This window comes from Naegleria lovaniensis (assembly GCF_003324165.1).
Source record: "Naegleria lovaniensis strain ATCC 30569 chromosome Unknown tig026, whole genome shotgun sequence".
Lineage (NCBI taxonomy): Eukaryota > Heterolobosea > Eutetramitea > Acrasida > Naegleriidae > Naegleria > Naegleria lovaniensis.
Genome location: NW_025407848.1, coordinates 1 through 23771, shown reverse-complemented (window position 1 = coordinate 23771; position 23771 = coordinate 1). Strand labels below are relative to the sequence as shown.

Genomic DNA, 23771 nt, shown 5'->3' with positions numbered 1-23771 from the left:
GATGTGTACCTGTATTTAAACGAAAAGGCTGTTGTTGTGGCAGAGGAAATACACTATTCTTGTGTTTTTTCGTTTCCAAATCGAATAGTTCAATTTTACTTCCTAAATAATCAGTGATTAAAATCAAATTCAAATTGTAAGATATTTGAACGTCAGTGGGATCATTAACATTTGTGTTATTATTTCTCGTACAGATGCTATGAACCGACGTATCAGGAGAAAATGTGTAAATCATTTCATCATGCATCGGAAAGCCATGAACTCGGTTGGTATTCGTTTTCATTTTGTTTTGTAATTTTGAATAGAATTCATCCAAACGATGAGATACTACTTGTAGAGATTGGTAATTAAGTTCAATCGTGCATGTTGTTGAGATGAGTCGCGACTGAGAGGATATGAGTCATCATGCGAGGACATTTTTTTTATGAAATGATATACCAACTTCTGGAACTGTAATTCTGAGGGTCACATGTTAAAAATGTATACAGAAAGCGCTAAAATTGAGGTCGTACCTAGCATTCACTGACCCATGTTCTTTACTTTTTCCACTTCACTTTTCAAAGAAAGTCTTCATCATCCATCCCGACGTTTAAAGTCTGTAACGCTTGAAGTTCATGAACTCTTCTTCGGTGAAACGTTTCAAAAAAAAATTATTCAGCTTCTACTAACCATCATCTCAAAAGATTTCATTATTATTGGCATTCCTCTGTCTACAGGCACTTGATCAGGCATGCTCAATTTCAAGTTGATGACGACGACCAGTAGTAACTCTCACGATCATCATCATTTTTCCAAATTTTCATCATCCAAATCAGGAATTATTTATTATTTACTGTTGTCATGTTGTTTATGGTTGTTGTTGTTATGGAGCTGTTGTTTTCATGACAATCATAATGTAGCAGTGATCCAGGAATCATCCTTTGGATTTGTCCATGGATCAATTACCATTCACACCGTTTCCATCACAAATATTCTTTCTCCGAATCTTCAATTCACTGCATGTGGCTCTCAGAACATGTATGCCACTCCGATCGTAGCCACATTCGATGCACCCGATATGCAAGAAGGTAAACTGTTACTCTCTTCTGGCGACTATTCCTTTACCATCTATGAAGATTACTTTGCATCATCATGTCCAAATGGAGTTTCTACTTTGAATAATACTGTGAAAATTAATGGACAGACCGTAATGAATTTGAAAACTTCATGTCAATGCTTTCCGAACTATGTCCAAACATTGCAACAAGTTCCAATTGTGAGCTATGTAATGTTAAATAGCACTGGAAATACGTTTACTATTGATTTGAATCCTTTCAATGCTGGTGTGGATCAGAGAATGCAAAAAATCTCTGTTAATTTCTACAAAATGGCATTGAGCGATACCATTATTGATTTGACTCTTGGTAATGTACCAAATAGGTTTGACTTATTGTCGCCTGCTTCCTATGTGCAAGTGCAGTCAGAGCCTTTCACAAGCACTGCATTGACAAACATGTCCACCTCTTTCAGCTCGTTTGTGACAGTCAACAATAATGCAATTGATATTGCTGAAAATGTCACATTGAATATTTCATCTAGTTCTACATTAACCAACCGATTATTTTTTGATGTGACCTCTATCAAAAAGCTCAATGTAACCACTGGTGTCGCAAACACCATTTTCCCTCAACTATTTTATTCTAACACTTCAACTCAAGTCAGTTATCAACTGGTTGGTGTGAAATTAGCCAGTGACGAGCAATTACAAATATTCTACACAGTACAAACAATCTATGAACCTACATCTAATACTAAATTTTATTTGACCTTTTCCGTAGATGGAGCTCAAAGTCCACAAGTTTATGACGCCTCGACTTCTGGGAACAGTATCTCCACAACTCTTAATGTGTACAAGACTTCCAAGATGGAAAGCTTTTTCGATCAAAATAATATTGGATATTCTGTTTTTGCGACTGTGTCAGATTTGGCCTATTTCAAACACGTTCCACCAGTTGGAGCAGTTGATTCAAAATGTTGGGTACAACTCAACATCTTTTCCGAGTCGTTTAATGGGCTCATTCATATTTTTTCCTCTAAAACCTCAAAACAATATTCCATTCCAATTTCAACTTCAGGTAGGTTTTTTAAATTCAGAACAAGGCATTAATATATTGAATGTAAATTGTTATGATAATTATTATTCTGAAACACATCGATAGATTTTATTGCAACGGTATCTAACACAGCTTTTATTGTTTTACCCTCTGATATGATCGATTGTGTTAGCTCACCAACGGATATCTATGTACGGCTGGAGACAGATTTTGTGACACAAAAATCCTTTAGTGTCAATATTTTCAAAAAGAGTAAGTAATTGCTGTGTGTGAAAACTATGAAGAAGCCTAACATTTTCGCCCAACATCATGTAATCACAGCCTTCCTCTATATCAATGATGAAACGTCATCATTCTCTCAATTTGTGAATGCTACTTCTCCGAATTTACAAAATGAGGCCTATGGTGCCTTTGTCAATTCAATTGGATCGAGAGACAACGTTCTGCAAAGCGTATACCTTAATTTTACACAATTTCAATCAGGAACAGAAGTCGCATTTATTCAGCAATACAATAATGGCATATCATCAGGTCCATTATTGCAATCCAACACAAAGAAAATACCTCTTCCTGTTAAAACTTTTTTAATGCCAGGAACAATCATTTACGTATATCCCAGCTGTAAGACATGCGTAGCCAATTTAACCATTTCTCTTCCTACAGAATATTCCATTCCATTTAGATTGAATTCGGATGCAGGTTCATCTTCAAGAACAACATTGCCTTATCAGTTTAAAAACGACTATGGCATCTATTGGACATATGTCAATGTGTCATTGATAGCTTTTAAAGGTAATGCAACCATTGTAGTCGATGTAGTGATTACCAACCTCATCAAAGTACCTTCAAAATTGACTTTGCTGGCCACTCAAGGAACAATTCCATTGTTGACAACTTCAGGTTCCAATATCAATGCTCCAAATAATGCTCGGTATTTTGTGACAACTGTAGGAAATTCTCAACTTTACAATTCAACTTCAGATTGTACACAAAGTCGTTCAGCCACCTATGCAACCATTTCACTGTCCGTTCCTGCAACGGCAGGTATTTGGAAGTTTGGATTATTTATTGACCCAACCGTGACCAAAGTCGGCACCCAATTTGCTTGGTCTGCAAAATCTTCTGATTTCAATACTGTGATCGGTGGAGTTGGCTCACTGAGTACCCAACGATTATATGTTAATCCTGTTGAAATTGTGAGCTCGTTATCATTTTCATGCAGTCTATATACATGTTATAGCAACAAGCCAGCTCAGCTCTTGCTCAAGTTCGATGCCTCTACTCTAGCACTTGCTTCGAGAGCATTTGAAATTTATGTGAAAATGGGATCTGTACCAACACTTTCAAACTATGATTTTAAATCACCACCAATGAGTACTTACAATAATTTAACAAGTACCTTTATGGTGAGATATTTGTTTACCAACGTTGGAACTTTTATTGTTAATGATGCACTTGGTAGCTATTCACTGTTGACTCGTGAACGATTGGATTTAAAGGCATCAACGATTGCCTTTGTTTGGATTCGTCCGATTTATGAAATGCCACCATTTGCAAGTAATTCAATATGCTCTCAGTCTGCTGGGTCTACGAGAGCCACCTATTTGTATTGGTATGATGATGCCACTAATGCACAAGCTGATTCTTCTTCAACGTTGGATTTTGCAAATCCTATTTTGTTGAATGTGACTGGAAATTTGACAACAGGCAATACTGGAAAAACCATGATGATTGAATTTTCAGTTCCAGGTTCCTATTCTAGTTATACAGAAAATTATAATCCGGTGGTTATGGTGATTGATCCCAATGGACAAACAGCTTTATACTCAATGAGAAAGAGTGTGATTACGTATACATTGAGCAAAACAATTTATAGCTCAATTCGATATTTCTCCACATTCTCCATTACCTCAAATCTAGTAGAAAATCCTCTGAACACATCTGTAATGATTTTACCTCTCAATGGATCCTATTCATTGTCGTCAACATTCTCGAGTAACGTGTTGGCATATATTGACAAGCCAGCATTTAACATAGTCTATTATTACCCAATTTATATTACAATTGGTGTGATGGTTGGAGTGACTTTAGCTGTTTTGATTTACTTTTCACTTTGCTATTTACTAATTTGGATATATAACTTGGACTATTCAATTGATACATTATCATCTTCAACGACAGCTCTAAATGGTTTAATAAGCCTCTATGGTATATTTTCACATGGTCAATTTCATTTAACGCATTATTGTGGGGAACCATTCCACTCACTCAAGATAAAGTTCTTAAAAAGAGAGTATCTACATGCTTATTTGGAACATTTTATTTAATATGTGCCATGGTATTGTCTGCCGTGCTATTAGGACTTATGGGAAGCACCATGAGTGGTATTGACACTGCTCTAAATTCAGATCCATTCAACAATGACCAAGATTTATCTTTGGCCAGTAATCGATCCTACTATGCTTGTTGCAAATATGAACCTTCTGGAACACTGACCAAGTTTAAGAACGATCCTTTTTATTGTGTGACTCCTTCCTCTTCCTATTACTATGATTACAGTACCTATGACACGTATGCCAATCTAACCATTAATGGTATTCGATACAACTCACCCATGCCTACTCGTGCTGTCAACACTGAAAATTATGGAATTATTTTGAGCTTTTTAGATTGTCCCAACATGTCTGTGGTTTATTATCCAGCCAATATCGATTCAGTGAATACGTATGGAATTACAGGTTTTGTGTTGGGAGGTGTATTTTCATGTTTGTGCTTTATTGCATTCAGTGCACTGATTGTGGAATGCATGATTGAATATGGTAAAGAAACGAGAAGTGTCTTTTCAGCTTGGATGAGAGAACATCGTTCGGCATCTGTTGCCACTCACTCGACCAACTCTTCACATCACACCGATGATCCACTACACAGAGAACAAGCCATGATGAGAGCCGTCGATCAAAGAAATAACAAATCTACAACAAATGCCACTACCACAACAACAACTGGAACAAAAACAGGTGCTCCTGCTCCCAAATCATCATCATCTGGATTGCATTCTCCAAAGAGTGTTTCATCCGAATATGAAAACTCTTCCGATGAAGACGTTCGTAGTTATGATCATGTGCATGTTGAGCTATCCAATGTAGTAAGGACAACAACTGGTAATAATTCTACAGATCATTCTTCAACAACAATTCCTCCAGATATTAAGAAACCAAACGTTCCAGTTCAACCCTTAGAACCACCTCAACCACCTCAACTTGCATCAACAACACATCAGCATCGACCACCTCCAACTATTGACAATTATGGACATGTACCATTGGGATCAATGACGGTAATTCAAAATAATGAAGTGTATGGCATGCAGAATGCAGTGAATGATGCCAATAATAATCTTGTTCAGGTCATTCCATCAGCAATGTATTTGCCAGAGTCTGTGAATTATAACAACAGCAATGCAATGAGTTATAATAATTCTCAAGATTACAATCAACCAGCTGTTGAGTATAATAATTTATCAAATTACAATAACAACAATTAATATTTGGAAACAATTGGGTAACAAATGGTTATTGGTTAAATTTGTGATTGCATGACATGACTCGAGATTTCAGAGAAATGCGGTGGCCCTCTTCACAATTGTATTCAATGGCTTCCAGTAACCATGTCAAGATTGGAAATTTTCCATGAAAGGTAATTTATGAACACCAAGATTGCTGACCTTTTTGGTTTCGTTTAAAAAAACACACAAAAAAAAAGAATGGAAGAAACAATCGCTCACCTCGTCCAAGCCTCAAATCCAACAGCCTCTCTGCGCCGAACCGATGAGGAAGATCAATCTCAAGCCATGCATTGGGACTTTCGACAATGGGAAGACATGCGACAGCAAGCCATCGAGAAGGACAAGAACGACGATCAAGAACAACTTCAACAATTCTCCAAGATGCACAAACGAGATTTAATCGAATTATTCTTTGAGGAAAAACTCAAACATCGAACACCCGTTCAATTGCACATGATTTCAAGTCTTAAACAACGTGCTCCCTACAAGTCTCAAAAAAAGAGAGAGAAATTTCAAAAAACAATTTTTGGATATTGTCGAGAATGTCATGAAAAAGTGAATGGAGGATTGCAAGCCATGAAGGAGCATATCTTGACGTGTGAAAAGTTGAATGATTTCAAAGAAGGAGATGTTTGTGAAGATGCAGTTTTGAGATTTAAAATTTATCCTCGATATGGAGATACTTGGAACAAGTACTGGTTATTTGTGGAGGTACCATTCACTAATTATTTAAAAGCTCTAGATGGAATACTTCGAGATTATTGGGTTGAATGTTGTGAACACTCGTCAAGTTTTGAAATTGATAACTATACGTATTACAGTTGGGATGAAAATGAAGGTTTTTTTAGATTGCAAAACATTTTGGAATTCGATCAGAAAACAATGTCCCTTCCAATGTATCGAGTCTTCAAACCTTCTGATGTTGGAAAATTATTTTGTTACACCTACGATCGAGGAAGCCCTACCGAGTTAGAAATTGAATTAATTTCAATTGTCAAATGTCATGACGAACGCATTGCAGCGAGAGTATTGGCACGAAATAATCCTCCAACATTCAAGTGTAGAAGGTGCAATAAGGACGCAGAATATGTGGATGGAGAAGAAATGAACTTTTATTGTGACAAACATGCCAAGGAAGAGGATAAAGATCTAGAGTGGTTGTTGCCAGTGGTGAATTCTCCTCGAATGGGAGTGTGTGGATATTGTGGAGATGGAGATAATTATGCTCCTCCCAGCAGTACTGAGAAGAAGAAAAAGAAGCACAAAAAGAATTAAAAAGCCAGTCCTTTGCGGGACATTTGACAGGTCTCAAAAATCAGGCAAGCCCAATAAAAAAATGTCAACAACACCAAAAGTTTTGGTGCGTTATTATTCATCACACCATGCACAACCTACTTGTGTGGTCGTCAAGCTATCCTCTACCTACTCTTCTCTCGTCAAGGATCTCAAAGAAAAATTCATGACAGAAAATTCCATCGGAGCCAATGATTTACTTGTTTCATATTATGATCCGAACGAAAAGGAAACCATTCATATCACCACCAATGATTGTTTAGAATGGTTTTTACAATTTTTCCATAATCCTCAAATTGAAAAATCATACAAAGTACTTTCAGTCCAATGGAAAATGAATGAAAATATCGTGACTCATCCATTGCATCATGATTCACAACAACAACAACAACAATTAACAACATCATCCTACCACAATTATATGAAACAATGCTTTAAATCTTGCAAACTCATTGGATCAGGAGCGTATGGACAAGTCTACCGAGTGGAAAGTGAGGAACGAATCTCTGCTGTGAAAATCATTCGTTATGATGAATTTCAAAATGCGAATGAAATTTTACGTGAATTTCAGAAATTAGTGCAATTCGAACATGAACATATTGTCAAAACACATGGTGCCTTTTTTGCAGGAAGTACCAGTGTGATTGGTATTGAAATGGAACTCATGCAAGGAAGTTTGCAAGATTTAATTATTGAAAAGCAAATTGTGCTTTCAGAAAAGATGTTGTTACAAATTTTACATCAAACATGTCGTGCTATGGAATTTATTGAAAAATCCAAAAAAGTGGTTCATAGGTAAGTGGTGTATTGAAGGTTTTAAGATTTGTGAAAGTTGTGTGAAATTTTCCAAATGAATATTTTACAATTTGTGAAATGTTCAAATATTTTCTTCATCATCTTTCTATTGTTGTTGTGTTTCATAGAGACATAAAACCAGCGAATATTCTCGTTCGACAACTCAATTTAGATTCAGAAGAAATTCAAGTGGCCTTGAGTGATTTTGGACAAGCAAGATCCTTAGGATCAATCAATGACACTGGTACAGCAGGTACTCCCTTATATTATGCTCCTGAAGTGGTTCAACAATTAATGGCCAAACATGAGGATGAATCTGCTTGTTTTTCATTTGCTAGCGATGTTTTTGCTTTGGGAGTTTCCATGTATCAATTAATGACATTTGATGTCACGACTTTTTGGTCGACTGCCATGTCCACATTGAATTCTCAGGTTCGACCCTATGTGACTTGTCGACTCAAGAAATCCTATTCCAATTTTCTAATTGATTTAATCATATCCATGATGACAATTCATGTTTCAGAAAGATTATCCATTTCACAAACTTTACAACAACTTCATGACCAAGAACAACGTATGAAACTAACATCAACCTCAACATCAATCTCAACCTCAATTTCAACACTAGTCAATAGTTCCTTAGAAAGTTTGAACTCGAATACGAATTTTGAAGAAAATTCCCCACTACTCTTCAGTGCTGTTCATTCTCCATCCAATAATGAAAACGCCTATCTCTATGGAAAGAACTTTTACGATCATGGAAATTATTCACGTGCAAGAAATTATCTCGAACGAGCAGCCCATCAAGGACATGCTCAAGCTCAATATCTACTTGGAGACATGTATCAACATGGACGAGAAATGGAACGAAATTTATCAACAGCTCGTCACTGGTACGAACGTGCTGCTCAACAAGGTCATGATCAAGCACAAAATAATTTAGCTTACATGCTCAAAATGGGAGAAGGAGGAAAGAAGGATCTTTCGCTTGCGTTTGAATGGTTCGATAAATCTGCTCAACAAGGAAATTCTGAAGCACAATATTATTTAGGACAATGGTATGAAGATGGAGACAAAGACGGAATGGTTAAGAAGAGTATACCATTGGCTACTGTTCATTATTTACAATCAGCTCAATTAGGAAATGTTAAGGCACAATATAGTCTTGGAAGAATGTATGAAATTGGAAAAGGAGAAAAGAATTTGATAAAAGCAAAGGAATGGTATGAGCGAGCAGCCAAGCAAGGATATGTAGCTGCTCAAAACAAGTTGAAATCTCTTGAAAAGAATAAGGAAAGTAAGCTTAATTTGGGTTCTTGGTGGATCGTGTGAAAAAACAATTCACACCTGAAGTTTCGAAACAAGATTTTAGTTCCTCTTTTTCTGAATCTACAAATTTGTTTCATCACGAGATGTAATTGGTGGTGATACATTTTCAAGTATTATACTTTATTTCTCTCTTTCACCACCACTCGGGTGCCGTTTGTTTATTGAATTTTACGTTCGTTGCATTTCGGAATTAAAAAAATGTCACCACTCAAAATTTGTCACTTTTTCACACTCTCCATCATCCTCATGATACTACAGCTTCTTTCATTGATGAAATCTACAAATTCCATTCCGGTTTTTTACGTGGACAATCATAACCACAACAACTACAATCATACATCATGTGGACTCTCTCCGAACTCTCCATGTCCATCCATCACACTCGTGTTAGAACAAATTGAATCTCATCCATCACTCTATAACAAATCAGGACATGTTTATATTGCGTCTAGTCATCAAGTATATGATGAAAGAAATTTTGAAGCGAAATTATTTCCGTTTGAAGAAATCATTTTGGAAGGAGGATGGAACTATGATGAAAATAATAATTATAACAATTATAACAATTATAATAACAAGGCTTCACAACCCGAAACAATAATTGAAAATTTTATCACTCTACTTGCTCGACAAATGACAGCCAAGAAAATTCATTTTGTGAATTGGAGCAAATCAAACAACAGAGATATTCCTGAAATTGCATATTTTCATGAATGCAAGTTTGAGAATATTACCTTACGATCCATTGTTTCATATCAAATTTCGAGTTTTGAAAAGTGTCAATTTGTAAATAGCTCTCGATTTCTAGTTCCAGCGAATACTTCCATTCTTGATTCGAATTTTACACAATCAAGTATTGAATTTATTGGTGATCTGAACCCTACCATTTCATCATTTCAAGTGAGTCACTCAAGGTTTTATGCGTCAAGAATTGACATTCCTGTTGTAAACACGAGATCTATTTTTTCTGGTGTTGTGAATGAGTGTTTATTCGAACAATCCGATTGGTCATTGACAAATTTACATGAATTGAACGTTTCACAAACACAATTGAAACACTCGATCATCATGAGCTCTTTTACAGACATGATACGAGTGGATGACTGTTCCATGACAGAACAATCTTCCATTCAAATTCAATCTGGAAAATTAATCAACTTTTCAAATTCCAAATTTTACAACTCGATGCTTTCTGTGACTTCTTCGATGGCTGTTCAGATACGTACTTGCTCGTTTTATAATAATACTGAAAATGTGAGTGTCAAGATTCGTGATTCTGGTGTGAGTGTGGATTATTGCCATTTTCAAAATAATCAAAAAGGAGCTATTTGGTTGAATAATGAAAATGTATGGAATTTTCCACTTTCAATTCTTGCATCCAAATTTGTGAACAACCGTCGTAACATGAAAGACGACGACGGTACACCTCGATCGAGCATGGATGATGATCGACCTTACGGAGGAGGAGCTCTCTTTCTTTCACACTCGAGTTTGTCATTGTTTGATTGTGACTTTATAGGGAACCAAGCGATCAATGGCGGAGCAATCATGGCAGAACATTTTAATTATCTTGAAATCTCATACTCGACATTTACCAATAACACTGCCATGGAAAATGGAGGAGCAATTTATTATCTCCAAAGAAATGCTGCAATCCATGGAAATGACAGTCATAACTCTCTATTTTCACATCGAACGGTGGCAGATGATTTGGACTTTTATCTCTCATCATGTTCCTTCTTCAATAATCATGCCCATGTGAAAGGAGGAGCTTTATATCTTTCACAGCATGAACAATATGGAGAATATATTTCAACTAGTCTTGATTTTTCTTGTATGAATAATAGTGCGAATTATGCAGGAGGATGTCTATTCGTTGAGAATATGATGGGAGCCATTGATCAAACTAAAAGCAAATTTGAGGGAAATTCTGCCCTTTCGTATGGAAGTTTGACAGCTGGACCATTAAGAAATATATCTTTTGAAATTTCCATCGTCGAGTCGTACAAGGAAATGACACCTACTCGACGAATCTTTAAAAATCCAGAAATTCCACAATTGCGTCTCTATCCAGGTTATAAAATTCCATTCGTAAATGTGTCGATATGGAATGAAGGTGTGGAAAAACTCAAGCATGCAGAGAAGAGAATTTCAATTCAAAAATTCGAACAAGAGAATGGTGTCACCTTTTTCCAAAATTCAGAGTTACATGAATTCACCATTCGAGATTTCAATGTACTAGCTTTGAACGATACCAAACAAATTGTGAAGGCACTGTTATACATTGATGAGACAGCAAGTATTGAAATGAATATTTTGATTGAAGAATGTCCCATTGGAATGATGTTATATACCTTCACCTCTTTTGGAGGTATTTGTGTGGAATTACCAAAACCTAATCTTGGATTAATCATTCCTCTTGCTCTATTAGGGCTAGTTTTGACATGTTTTATTTTGATCATGCTCGTGTATGGAATGAAATGTATCATTCATCGATTACATCGACTTTACAAAAAGGAAGCTTCAGAGAGAGCATTTGAACGAGTGTTAAATTATTCAAAAGTAGAGTTGTGGAATGAGGATCAAGATACTTTTAATGAAACAACCAATCTATTACAAAGTGTAAAACCCATATCCTCTTTGAGTCAAAAATATGTCATACCCATTGAAGAGATTCAAGTTGGAAAACGAATTGCTGAAGGTATGTTGTTCTAAAGTGTCTTTTTAATTTTGATGAATCATTTGAAAACTATATGAATAATTCGAAAACTATATGAATAATTTGAAAACTATATGGATTTCAATATATGGGTTTATAGGATCTAATGGAAGTGTTTATATTGCGAATTGGCATGGTACAACTGTTGCCTTAAAAACTCTAAAAGAAGAACAAGAGATGGATGACAAGGATTTTGAACGAGAAGCAGTTTTATTAAGCTCATTACGTCATCCCAATATTGTCAATTTCTTAGGTGTCTGCATGTCAGCTCTGAACAAGAAACACTTGATTCAAGAATATTTACCACGAGGATCATTGGAAAAGTTAATTTTTGAATGTCGAAAGGGAATTCAATTCGTAACGGTCAAACAAAAAATTGAAATTTTACTTGGAATAGCACGAGGAATGGCCTATTTGCATGGAATTAAACCAAAACCAGTCATTCATAGAGATTTAAAGCCGGCGAATATATTATTGGATCATTGGTTGAATAGCAAAGTGTGTGACTTTGGATTGTCAAGAATTAAGGGAACTGCAACATCAGCAACGACTCAGTAAGTTGAAAATATTTGTAATAATCATGTTTGTCATTCAGAAGAACGCGTTCGTTTGTAACCATATGTTACATGTCATTCAGAGTGGGCACGTTTTTCTACATGGCCAATGTAAGTTCGATTCGTATAATTTTTATGAATTTGTATTTCATTGTGGTTTATGATGACGACGACAGGAAATGATTGAAGGTAAAAGCTACAATGAAAAAGTTGATGTTTTCAGTTTTGGTATTATCATGTGGGAATTATTCTTTGAGGAGAGTCCTTATAATAATTTCAATTCTGACAAGCTTTACAAAGTTAAAAGAGAGGAAGAAGAAAATTCTGCAGGTTGTGGTCTTTCGGTGGTGTTTCAAGTGGCGAAAGGTCTTCGTCCAGTAATTCCATTTTCAACCATTCAAGAACAGAAAGAATGGACCACAGAGTTTGTTTTGGGCCGTAAAGATAGGGTGCAACAAGGGGCTACACTCGAAACGTTGATTCAAGTCGAAAATGAATATTTTCAAGTGATGAAAGAGTGTTGGGATGCAACTCCAGAGAATCGTCCTTCGTTTTTAACCATTATTGAACGATTGAATCAATGCTTGAAATTATTTGAGTGATATTCTTTTTGATTCCAACTCCGACATAATGCAATAAAAAGAGATCCAACATACTGAAAAACAAGCCAAATTATCACCCAGGTCAGCAACGTTGCCACAAAATTCCAAACGTTCCATCCTAGGCAACGCCTATGTATACATTAAGGTGGTATCTAAAATGGACAAGAGAACCTTCAACCACGACTCTGAAAGAAAAAATGGACCTATTGGCTAAAAAAACACAACTCTCTCTGCACGTGAACTTCCTTGGTAAATCAAAAATTTAATTAATTCAAAGATGGAGTAATAGCTTTGCCTGCTGGTGATACAGCTCCTGATACAGGTTTGCTTACAAATCTGCCCAAGAATCGTCCCAACAGTGACGTATTATTGCCTAAAAAATTCGAAAGTGGTTTGCCACAAAGAGTCCAATAAACTAGAGCAGTCAACAAAGAAACGATACCAAAACCTTGGGTGACTGAAAGTCCTCTGCTTTTTGTTTTGTAGCCAGCCTTCTTCAAAATTGTTTCCAAAACTCGTGCAGTTTCCTTGGCAGATGGATCTTGCATGTTAGAAGCAAGTTTAACTTGTAAATCTTCAGAAAGGGTGGCAAACCATTTTTGAACATCTTCATATGATTTTGTTTCCATGAAAATTCGAGCAGTGAGACCTTTTCTCATCTTGACATTCTTCACAAATACATTTGGATTATTATAAATTTCAACGAGTGTAGCAAAGGCCATGACTTGAGGAATGGCACAAAAACTGAAAACTTTTGGATCCTTCACTTTGGACATGTATTCGAGGCAATCTGGAGCATGTGAAAGAGCATTTGTAACGAGGTAGTTGAGAGTTTGTAGTGCTTGTGGTAAATTTTCTTTCTTTGCCAAATCTGTTACCTGCTTCAAACCAAATTGTTGGAAAGAGCTAGATGGGTAGAAGGTTCTATTTTCCAAAATATCTTCGGCATAGTCACGAATAATGTTCACTTTTTGAAGGAAGAGTCCCATCAAGTTTGAGAGGGATTTCTTGATGGATTCAGTGGAAGTACCGCTTGTGCCTGGCTTGAAGAATGCTTCTTCATCTTCACCATAGGCAACAAACATTTCAGAGAGACCAATACCAACCAAGCCAGCCACATAGTGGCAATATTCATCATAGTCGAGCATGGTATCGACGCCTGTCATGCCCAAGTAATTGACCATTCCGCATCCCATCTTCATGGTCACATCTTCAATGACACGTTGATACTTTTCATCCAATCGAAGGAATACCTTGCATACATGATGGAAGTTCAACATTAAATCCTTGTAGTGACGAGTGGCATGAAGACTTCCTCCACAATTATCAAGATAAAAGTTTGGATCACGAATCTTTTGATAGAATGTTTGTAATAATTGATGCTTGGCAGCGACATCTTCTTTGAGATATTCAGTATCATCTTCTACGGTATCAAGACCTCTCAAAACGAGATAAAAGATGGCTACCTGTAGAGAGTAGTTGTTTGTCGAAATGTGTGAAAATTGTTGTTGCAGCGTGTGAAAATTGTTGTGTAACAGTCATTCCACAAGTTCAATAAAATTGTTGTGTTTTAAAAAGAGAAGGTTGGTTTCAAACGCCTTGTCGAACTGGTACTTACGGGATGTTTGAGTTCTTCGGGAAGCTCCTGAATGACCATGGCAAAAGACCTCGATACTTGATTCAACTTGTTGTAACAAAATTTGACAGATTCATCGCTCATATCAATGGCAGGAAGCTTATGGAAGTATTTCAACTTTATCAAGGCTCCCAATTCGCTAAAGGTTTCAAAAGGTAAAAGACCCATTTTCTTCTGTTGTTGGCAAATCCAAAGAAAGATGACATTATCATGATATCATCCAATATACACATTCCGAGTTTGTAATCCATCAGATGATGATAATGAATTTCAATGAATGGAGATTGTACAAGAAACATCATTCATCATGCGGTACGGTCGTTATCGGACAAAAAGCATGGTTGGATTAATAGGGGTTGGCCAAAGAACAACATACGTACGGTTTGGGGAGTGGATGGTGTAACGGTAATTTTTTGAACAACAAAACAATAAAAAATTCGGTTTGCGATTCGCTTTCACTTACCTCAGCTCTTCGTGCACGGCTCTCATGAATTGAAGTGTTGATGAAGGATAAAGTTGCACTAGGCTTCTTGTTGTTGGTAACGGGTTGAAATGAACTTGGATGGTGATGTGGTTGAAATATCGGCTCGAAATTATTTAAATGAAAAGAAGCAAAGAACGAAGAGGAGGCCAGTTGCCAATTCATCATACTGGTCATCATGGCTTGATCCATGAACGTGATGGGTATCTGTTCCGAAGGGGATTCTGTGTTCAGATGTTTCATTAGTGTTTTTGTAGATTCATGATACATGTGTTTCTGCTCTTTCTCACGGAATATCAATTGCTTTTTCCTCTTCTTCAATAATAATCTCAATGTTCTTCTTCCTATTGTCATCCTTCCGTTCATGATTACAGTACAAGTTGTTTTCTTTGGAGAGATGGTAAGCCCAGATCATGTGGAGCTCTTTTGGCGCTGATGCTCAGCCTTAATCTCCTCACATCTTCAATTATACTACAAGATGTAACTTCAAGTATACTTGACCCTAATGAAAACCACAAGTTCAGTTTCAACAATTCCGGCGACATCACAAATTCAACAATTTTCTCTTTGAAATGACACAGTGATTGAAAGGAATATTGAAACACGTGTGTATTGTATCAATGATTCTTTTGAAAACCCAATCACATCACAACCGGTGCAGCACACGTGTCTCCAAGTTCTTATTGAGTTGCGACCAAGTAGTGCCCTTTTTAGAGCTATTCAAAGTTCAATCAAAACAAAATACAACAACAAATACTGCTTGCAAGAACATCACCACTGAACACATTTCCCGAATCATTTTATGGTCACACACAACATGATCAACAACAACGATCCATCATTAGGAGCACCAGTCGAAATGACACCCCTCCTTCTCATTCAACTCTATTACTCACTCTTCATTTACCCCATCCTCATACTCGTTCTGATATACCTTTTCAACAAGTCCATAATTCAAGTGAGAACCAATGAAGTGGTATGTGTGGAACGATTGGGTCAATTCTCTCGCACATTGAATGCAGGTTTGCACTTTATTCTTCCGTTTGTGGAAGAAGTCAAATGGGTGCGTTGGGTACACACTGTTGAAAATTCCTTTTCACACAAGACAGAGTTGAAAGTTGAAGAAATGTATCGAATTCCTACACAGGAGATTTTATTTGATTTTCCAACATTGAATGTGACAACCAAAGATCGAATTGCAGCTGATGTGAATGGTATCATGTTCTTCCGTATTCAAAATCCTTATAAGGCAGTGTATGAAATTTCAGACTTGTATCAATCGATCGAGCAATTAATTTATACCTCACTCAGAGATGCCATTTCTAAAATTACTCTCGATGAAGCCATTGAGGGTAAATCAAAAATCAAAGACTCCATCTCTGAAGATTTCAAATCACTTGAAGAATCATGGGGCGTGAAATTAACAAAGTTCGACATTCAGTCCATTGAAGCACCTTCCTCTATCGCTAAGAGTATTGAAAAACTAGTAGCAGCCCAGAGAGAGGCGCAAGCTGAATTAGAAAAGACTCGTTCCTTGCAACAAGCAAAATTACTTAAAATTCAAACTGAGCAAGAAATTGAACTGTTGGCTTGTGACACTGCCAACAAGAAAAAACTCAACGATTCACAAACAGAAACTGAAATTGCAAAACAAAAGGCGGAATCAGAATCGATGGCAATTCGATTGAAAGCTGAATCTGAAGCTCTCTACTTGTCAAAAATTCTTTCAGTCCATGGCATTGACCAATCTTATTTAATTCAAAAAGAATATACCAAAGCAGTGGAACACTTGTCACAGTCTGGAAATAAGGTCATTGTTATTCCCATGGAAAGTGCCAAGTATTTTGGAATGGCCTCTACTTTGAATACTGCTTCAACCATTTCTTCAACTTTTGGAACTAACAAAACTGGCAGCAATGTTGGAATGCTTCCTGAAGCTACATTCGATGATATGGTTCAATAATGTCAATTCAACGAAAGAATAAACGTTGTAACTGTCAGTAAAAGTGTGTCTCACATTTTTGTAGTGACGTCCGACAGGCAGTGATGGAAATCCCTCCAGTTTAAAAAAAATGTCCAAGAGATTTGATGTGTGGTGTGGATCAGTCGGGTAGGTGAAGCCGTTCATACAAGCATTTCAATACAATGATGATTTCATTGATGAATTCATCCAATTGGCAAAATATTTTTTTACATTTTTGGAAAATGTGATGACAAATTTTCATGAAACAACAGTGCCAGTGCAGTGGCGGCAGTCTGCTCGTTTCTCTTTGCGATCGGAATGTCAGCATGGGGAAGTAAGTTTGCTATGGATCGAATCAAATTCATCAACAAATAATTGGAAAATGATCAATTTCGTCATTTCCGAATACAATTTTCATCACCCGTGTCATAGTTGTCATTTATTCACAGTTTTTCGGGACGCTCAGTAATTCTGCCACTTGTCAAGCAAAGACCATTCTAGATTTATTGCTGACGTATTCTATTGTGACTGTTATTTCAGGATTGTGCAGCTTTGGCTCAATTTTCATGGCTGTTTTAGATGCATGTGTTTTTCAAGCATCTCAGAGAAAGGTAATTATTTGGATCATTGGTTGAGAATTGTCAAAACAATAATTATCATCTAATTTCTCTGATTATTTCGATCATAATTTCTTAAAATCATTTCATGATGAATCAATTTGTATTGATTTTGATCAAAAACCCATTTGGATCACATAGGAGGATCGTCAAAAATCAAGACCATGTTATTCCATTGCTCAATGTTGTATTGGAATCATTGGGTGCGCCACTTTGGGACTTTTAATTGCAATGACAGTTTTCCAATATGCCAACTCTTGTAAAACTGAGCAAACAAAATTATATGACATGATGCATCCTTATTTAATTACTCAATATTGTGCCATTCCAATTTTAGGATGTCTGTTGGGATGTTTTGTTTGTTTCGTGCAATGTTGTATTGCAATGAGGTCTGAAAATACGGATTATATTCGTGTGGAAAATATTATGCATTAATTTATTTTGTAATTTTAATAGACGACTTTTTAAATATTTAAATCATGTTCTTCTATAATTCATTCACAGACAGAAAAATTACCTAATTTATTTTTCTTTTTGCAAAACAACAGCCACACCAATCATGTACGATTTTCAACAACACCTTTTTCACACTCATTCCCTTGTAAATGTACCTCAATCCAAAATATGCAATGACTTTGCAAACTCCAAAATACACAATTAACACACCCAAATACACCCACATCATGTAATGTGGATCGGTCAACCCGTAGGCTCTCTCCAAAAATAAAGTGCCATTTGTATAGTGTCCTGCTGGTAACGAAGGTTGCTCAGTGCTAGCTACAGTTGAATTGTTGTCAACAGTCGTGGAGTTTCCAATTTGCAATAAAACTCCATGAAATTCATTAATTGCCAATGCCTTAAATGCATACGACAAGTATGAGGCATAACCGATCCATCCCAAAAATTGAGTGTTCGTGAGACCATACGCACCACTCACCAGTAAAAAGATTAAATTAATGACAGGTGCAATGAAATTCAAAATACTAGGTACTGGAATGATCGCCACAAGAGTTTGCGCAAAACTCATACAAGTTAAATTGTAAATTGCAAAAATTAGGATAAAGGCAAATACTCGCTCTGCTTCGTAACTGAATCCAACCAATAAATAAATAATAATTCCGAATATAAATGGATAAATGGTAAAATCTACAATATCTTCTATAGATTTTGCGAGGAAGAAGGCACCAATCCGATAACTTGTCGAATTTCTTTCTTGCGTCATTAATGGAATTTGTGAAATGAGCGTCTTGATGCTCAATCCAAATGTGATCGAAATGTTCAAATTGAGAAAGGAGAAAATTTTACCTCTGAGAGACATGTTCGTAGGCGAAATTTGAAAATACAACAATCCAATAAATACTGCAACAATGAATTTTTCAAAAAATGGCGTAATGAATTCTGTTTTCCAATTTCTGAGCTTGACTAAATAGATACGCTCTAATAAAATCCACACCGATGCAAAATAGTTGGAATAATACTTTTCAGTTTGAATATCTTCAATCTTATTGTGACGAAAGGGAGCCTCTTCGTGCTCCTTTTGTGGAATATAAAAGGTTCGTTTACGCTTTTCAAATTCAGCTTCTAAATGGTCTCTCCTCTCGATGCTCTCTTTATCCAAGTCTAAATAGTGCAAGGCCATTTGTTGTTCCCTTTCATTCCGTGATTTCGACATTTCATGGAGAATGATTAATTCAAAAACAGATGCCACCACATTTTGTCGATTCAGAGGTAATTGAACTCCAATGAGCTCAAAATATTCCTGTATCATCTTGGGCTTTCCAAAATAAATGGTGCTTCCCTTATTTAAAATCGAAACATAGTCGATTAATTCCAATTCGAGAATGGAAGGTCGATGAAGGCAAATTACCACACATACTCCCATTTCTGCAAGTGTTTTCATTTGTCGCAATAAATGAAACGATTCTCCAAATTCAATTCCATCTGTTGGATATTCCAACAAAACTACTCGGTGAAAGAGAACATTTTGAGCTGCAATACAGAGACGACGCTTTTCGCCAGATGAAAGGGTATTAAATGTTGAATTTTCCTTATTTTTCAAACCATAAGCATTGAGTAAAATTGAGAGCCTTTCGTCACGTGTGGTCCAAAGTGGATTTTTTGAACGAACTGGTAATTTAAATCGAACAGCAAAGCGTAAAATTTCCTTCACAGTCAGTGACATGTTGGAAGGAGCGTAATCTTTGGAAACAAATGAAACGAGAGATTTGTACTTGTTGGAAATGTCTCGATCGGTTTGTAACTCTCGATTCATGGCTAATTGACTATTAATAAAAATGTCGCCGCTGTAATCTTTGTATGCTCCCCGATTGGATAAAATTCGTAAGAGTGTGGACTTTCCACTACCTAAGGAAAAGTTTTGGAGGAATGATTTATCAACAAATAATTGACAATGCACAAATCATGTCATGAACAAATCACTCAATGTCATTATTCTCCAATTCATTACAAACCATCAATTCAACTCACCCACTGGTCCACAGATAGCTGTGATCTTTCCAGGTACGGCAAATCCAGAAACGTTTTTCAAAATTGGATTCTCAGATTGGCTTGGAAATTTAAGGTCTTTCCATTCCAAAAAACACTGTTGATCGAAAAATTGAGCTGGATGGTTTGTGGCATAGACTCCAATTGGATCCAATGCCTCGGTGGTGGTATGTTTCGTAATGGACGCAATATCCTCAATTGAGGATGATCTAGATGCTTCAAAAATTGTACTCGTTTCATGTTGATGATGATAAGGATTCTGTGGCACAAGATGGTTGGTTGAATCGGACAGATCAGCAGTACCATTCGTAGAGGCTAAAGACAATTGAGAGGAAGCTCCTTCCATACGAAAAGTCATTGTTGCTTCCAACGTTCTCTCTGGTAGGTTTTCGGGATTAGTTGTGATGAGTTTGTTGTTTTGGATGGTTGTTACTGATGGATCCGACAGTGCTGAAAGTGATGACGAACGATTGTACTATAAGTAGTTTCGGTATTTTTTTTGTTTTAACAAAATTTAATAAACTAAGATAAATATGAAAATGTTATAATGTCCTGAATTGTTTGATTGAACATCCAATCAAACCAAAGTTAAAAAATTCTGCAACTCGTGACATTTCTCGCTGGCAAACTTCGGCTGATGTGGTCCCAATTTCCGCTTGAGCAGGTATGTGTGTTTTATTCATCAAATATTTTTCTATCAAATATCTTCATTAGCAGGATAACTAGGCTTGTCCTGTAAACGTTTAAACTTGCATTGTTTAGTTTGTTCATGTTTAAACAAGTTTGGAGGAGGTAGATTTTGGCGACTAGCGACTGGCGATTTTCGCCAGGTGCAATTGGCGAGCACGCCAAATACCAAGCATTGAATTGGCGAACTCGCCAGGTCCTCAATTTGAATTGGCGAAATCGCCATCCTTAAAAATTGAATTTGGCGAAATGACAGTTTTATTCTTCAAAAAAATATCTGAACATCACACTCAAAACGACGCTGATTTACGTCCGTAATTACATGCTTCTTTGAACTGCTTGCTCAACGAGCGGTTATTGAATTGGTTTAACGCGCCCCGTCTCAATCTTCCAGATGCTGGTGAAGGAGGAACATTGTTCTCTGGCTCTGACTCAGAGTGACTGTCCGATGAGTCCTCGATGACTCGTTTTCTCTTGGTACTTCCGTTGCGTTTAGTACGTGGCTTCTTAGGTGTTTCAGATGCAAGTACACTGTTGGATGGTGTTGTCAGAGAATCTGATATTTTGCTTGGCTGAATTTGTGTTGCAGTATGAGGTAAGTTGTGCTGGCTGCTATTTGTTGAGTTGACTTTCTCTTTTTCCTCTTGGTTATTCCCCGCATCATCAAGTAAGTCTTCTTCAAGATCCTCGTCTTCATCAAAATCCTCATCTTGTCCATCATTATCATCATCATCTCCTTCTTCATAATCCTCGTCCTCGTCCTCATCATAAGATCCTTCCAAATAAGTAGCCACCTGCTGTCTTTCTTCGTTTTGAATGTTAGATACAAAGTTTTGGACAGCTTCAAGTGAAGTAGTTGTTGATTTCAAGCCTCTTGCTGTTGTGTCTGCAGGTCTAGAATCATATACATCCTTCTTTTGCTTCTTACGCTTATTTCTACCTTCCTTACTTGTGTCTTTATAGGACAACAAAATACCTTCCTTCAAACAGAAAAATCTGTTGACTGCCAAAAAATCTTCTCGAATCATCATAGTGGTCTCAATAGAAGCATTTCCGTTGTGAGTTGGAACAACAGTAGCATTCAATACCTCTTGCACATTAGTATTTCTTGGTAAGTTGTTCTCTACAGAACTAGTTCCGAGTAGTAAATTTAAGATATGATCACGAGACCACCAATCGCTCCAAGATTTAACTCCCGGGCAATACATTGCGATAACGGTTAGTATTCTCTTGATATCCTCCTTCGTTGTTTGAAACTCTATTTCAGCAGCCAAAGCTTCAACATGCTTCTTATAACACTCAACCCGCCAATTGCACACTACTGTTAGACGCCAGTCGCCAGTCGCCAAAATGTACCAACTCACAAGTTTGAACAAGTTTTAAATTGTTTGAACTTGTTTATAAAGTTTATTATGTTTGTTCATGTTTGAACTGTTTAAACATTTGTGAACAGAAAACACGAGAATCACAAATAAATTTAATTTAAAAAAATGAAAAACACACAACAACATTGCCACTAACACTTCTGGTGGCGTAGTAATTATGACACGTTGCTTAATGATGTGATATTCTTTCCCTTTAGCCATGATTATTCCGATTCGTGATAAATGCCATCCTGATAATCAAAACCAATAACAACGAACGGGTGATAAAGAAAAATTCTTCTCTCTCTCGCTCTTATTCTGTTATTCATCACTGAACATCATCATTTTGCTCTGAGTTTTTGTGTTTCTACATTGTAAACAACAACAAGAGTTTGGAATTAATTGGAGGAAAACTAATGGGTTTGTAACTCGCCAAACATCCATCCTTTGGAAAAGGATTGGTGTTTGAGGGATTTTCTGCATATTTTGTCATTAGACTTTATTGGGTTTGGCGGGCGGCATGTCGTTTGGGGCGCTTGATTTGCGATAATGACATTCCAGCAAAATTGAAGATGCGGTCTTTGTCTCGAAAGTTTGTTCTCATGTAATGAATGCATCAAAAATGTCTCCATTTCTTCTTCTCTATCTGCTGAACTTGGAATTTTTCGAATTGGTGAAGTAGATGTTGTGGTTTCATATATCCTTTTTGTGGTAGTTGTTGCTCAGCGGACTTTTGATATTCTTAGGATTCAAAAAAAAAATTGTAAAAAAAACGCGCCAAAACTCCCTGCGTTGTTATGGCCGTCATCAGCAAGTTTCATCATGAATTGATATGGTCGTTCATTGAAAATGATTGTATAGCATGTCAACATCATTTTCAGCAGTGATCAACACGTTTTGGGAGTATTCTCTAATTATTCTTCGAGTGATCTTCAAAAGGTAATTTTTAAAAATTCTGTGAACTTTTCCGATTGGATGTGAAGATACTGGAATGGAAGTATTGTTGTAGTGATCGGATACCATAGAATTGATCATTGATTCCATTCAAATTGATAAGGATTTCCTCTCAGTAGGATTTTTAAAAAGATTCAATATAACAATATATAACTTGTTTTTAATATCAATTAGTCCCACGCAGAGAGGAAGGAGGTATTAAGCGAAAGATTTCTTGTTGTTATAGTGGATATCGAGATAACCCCTATTTTTGTACTAAAAAATCAGGTCCTGTGGTGGTTGACCATCCTCTAAAATTATCGTTGAATGATCAAAACTTGAATATTTCCATCAATTAAGATGTAAGGAAGTAAGGAGCTGCTGTTTCGTTCGAGTTGAACTTGAAAGAAGTCATATATTTTGTGCGTCCAAGTTGGTGATATGTAACTCTTGAAGTTGGTCATAACTCAAACATGGACTAGCAAAAGTCGGTATTCCCTCGAAATTGGATACCGTTAACGTTGATTGAAGAGTCGTTCAGTGATATGTTGGCCTTGAACAGCTTCCATGATGGATCTCCAAAGTAATTGTTGCTGTGAACCACTCTCAAATCAATCATAATTCAATGATGCTGT

The 23771-nt window shown here is 36.5% G+C and overlaps 9 protein-coding genes across 9 annotated transcripts; 6 read left to right on the top strand and 3 right to left on the bottom strand.

Annotated features, from left to right (window-relative positions):
- Window positions 1–730: 730 nt before the first annotated feature.
- C9374_005937 (uncharacterized protein) lies at window positions 731–5637 on the top strand (the record flags this gene model as incomplete). The annotated part of the gene is made up of 4 exons (XM_044695742.1): window positions 731–2114; window positions 2199–2345; window positions 2415–4301; window positions 4367–5637. The coding sequence occupies 4 exons, from the start codon at window positions 731–733 to the stop codon at window positions 5635–5637; spliced, it is 4689 nt and encodes a 1562-aa protein (XP_044547233.1).
- Window positions 5638–5856: 219 nt separating this feature from the next.
- On the top strand, window positions 5857–6933 carry C9374_005936 (uncharacterized protein; the record flags this gene model as incomplete). Its single annotated transcript, XM_044695741.1, has 1 exon — window positions 5857–6933. One exon carries the CDS (start codon window positions 5857–5859, stop codon window positions 6931–6933), a length of 1077 nt encoding a protein of 358 aa, XP_044547232.1.
- A 61-nt stretch (window positions 6934–6994) lies between these two features.
- C9374_005935 (uncharacterized protein) lies at window positions 6995–9078 on the top strand (the record flags this gene model as incomplete). The annotated part of the gene is made up of 2 exons (XM_044695740.1): window positions 6995–7746; window positions 7875–9078. The coding sequence occupies 2 exons, from the start codon at window positions 6995–6997 to the stop codon at window positions 9076–9078; spliced, it is 1956 nt and encodes a 651-aa protein (XP_044547231.1).
- Window positions 9079–9273: 195 nt separating this feature from the next.
- Window positions 9274–12950, top strand: C9374_005934 (uncharacterized protein; the record flags this gene model as incomplete). Its single annotated transcript, XM_044695739.1, has 4 exons — window positions 9274–11776; window positions 11895–12348; window positions 12432–12459; window positions 12525–12950. 4 exons carry the CDS (start codon window positions 9274–9276, stop codon window positions 12948–12950), a joined length of 3411 nt encoding a protein of 1136 aa, XP_044547230.1.
- Window positions 12951–13216: 266 nt separating this feature from the next.
- Window positions 13217–14754, bottom strand: C9374_005933 (uncharacterized protein; the record flags this gene model as incomplete). The annotated part of the gene is made up of 2 exons (XM_044695738.1): window positions 13217–14416; window positions 14569–14754. 2 exons carry the CDS (start codon window positions 14752–14754, stop codon window positions 13217–13219), a joined length of 1386 nt encoding a protein of 461 aa, XP_044547229.1.
- Window positions 14755–15884: 1130 nt separating this feature from the next.
- C9374_005932 (uncharacterized protein) lies at window positions 15885–17030 on the top strand (the record flags this gene model as incomplete). The annotated part of the gene is made up of 1 exon (XM_044695737.1): window positions 15927–17030. The coding sequence occupies one exon, from the start codon at window positions 15927–15929 to the stop codon at window positions 17028–17030; it is 1104 nt and encodes a 367-aa protein (XP_044547228.1).
- A 109-nt stretch (window positions 17031–17139) lies between these two features.
- Window positions 17140–18082, top strand: C9374_005931 (uncharacterized protein; the record flags this gene model as incomplete). Its single annotated transcript, XM_044695736.1, has 4 exons — window positions 17140–17177; window positions 17303–17364; window positions 17463–17641; window positions 17789–18082. 4 exons carry the CDS (start codon window positions 17140–17142, stop codon window positions 18080–18082), a joined length of 573 nt encoding a protein of 190 aa, XP_044547227.1.
- An 82-nt stretch (window positions 18083–18164) lies between these two features.
- Window positions 18165–20510, bottom strand: C9374_005930 (uncharacterized protein; the record flags this gene model as incomplete). Its single annotated transcript, XM_044695735.1, has 2 exons — window positions 18165–20011; window positions 20135–20510. 2 exons carry the CDS (start codon window positions 20508–20510, stop codon window positions 18165–18167), a joined length of 2223 nt encoding a protein of 740 aa, XP_044547226.1.
- A 619-nt stretch (window positions 20511–21129) lies between these two features.
- Window positions 21130–22047, bottom strand: C9374_005929 (uncharacterized protein; the record flags this gene model as incomplete). Its single annotated transcript, XM_044695733.1, has 1 exon — window positions 21130–22047. The coding sequence occupies one exon, from the start codon at window positions 22045–22047 to the stop codon at window positions 21130–21132; it is 918 nt and encodes a 305-aa protein (XP_044547225.1).
- Between the last annotated feature and the right edge of the window lie 1724 nt (window positions 22048–23771).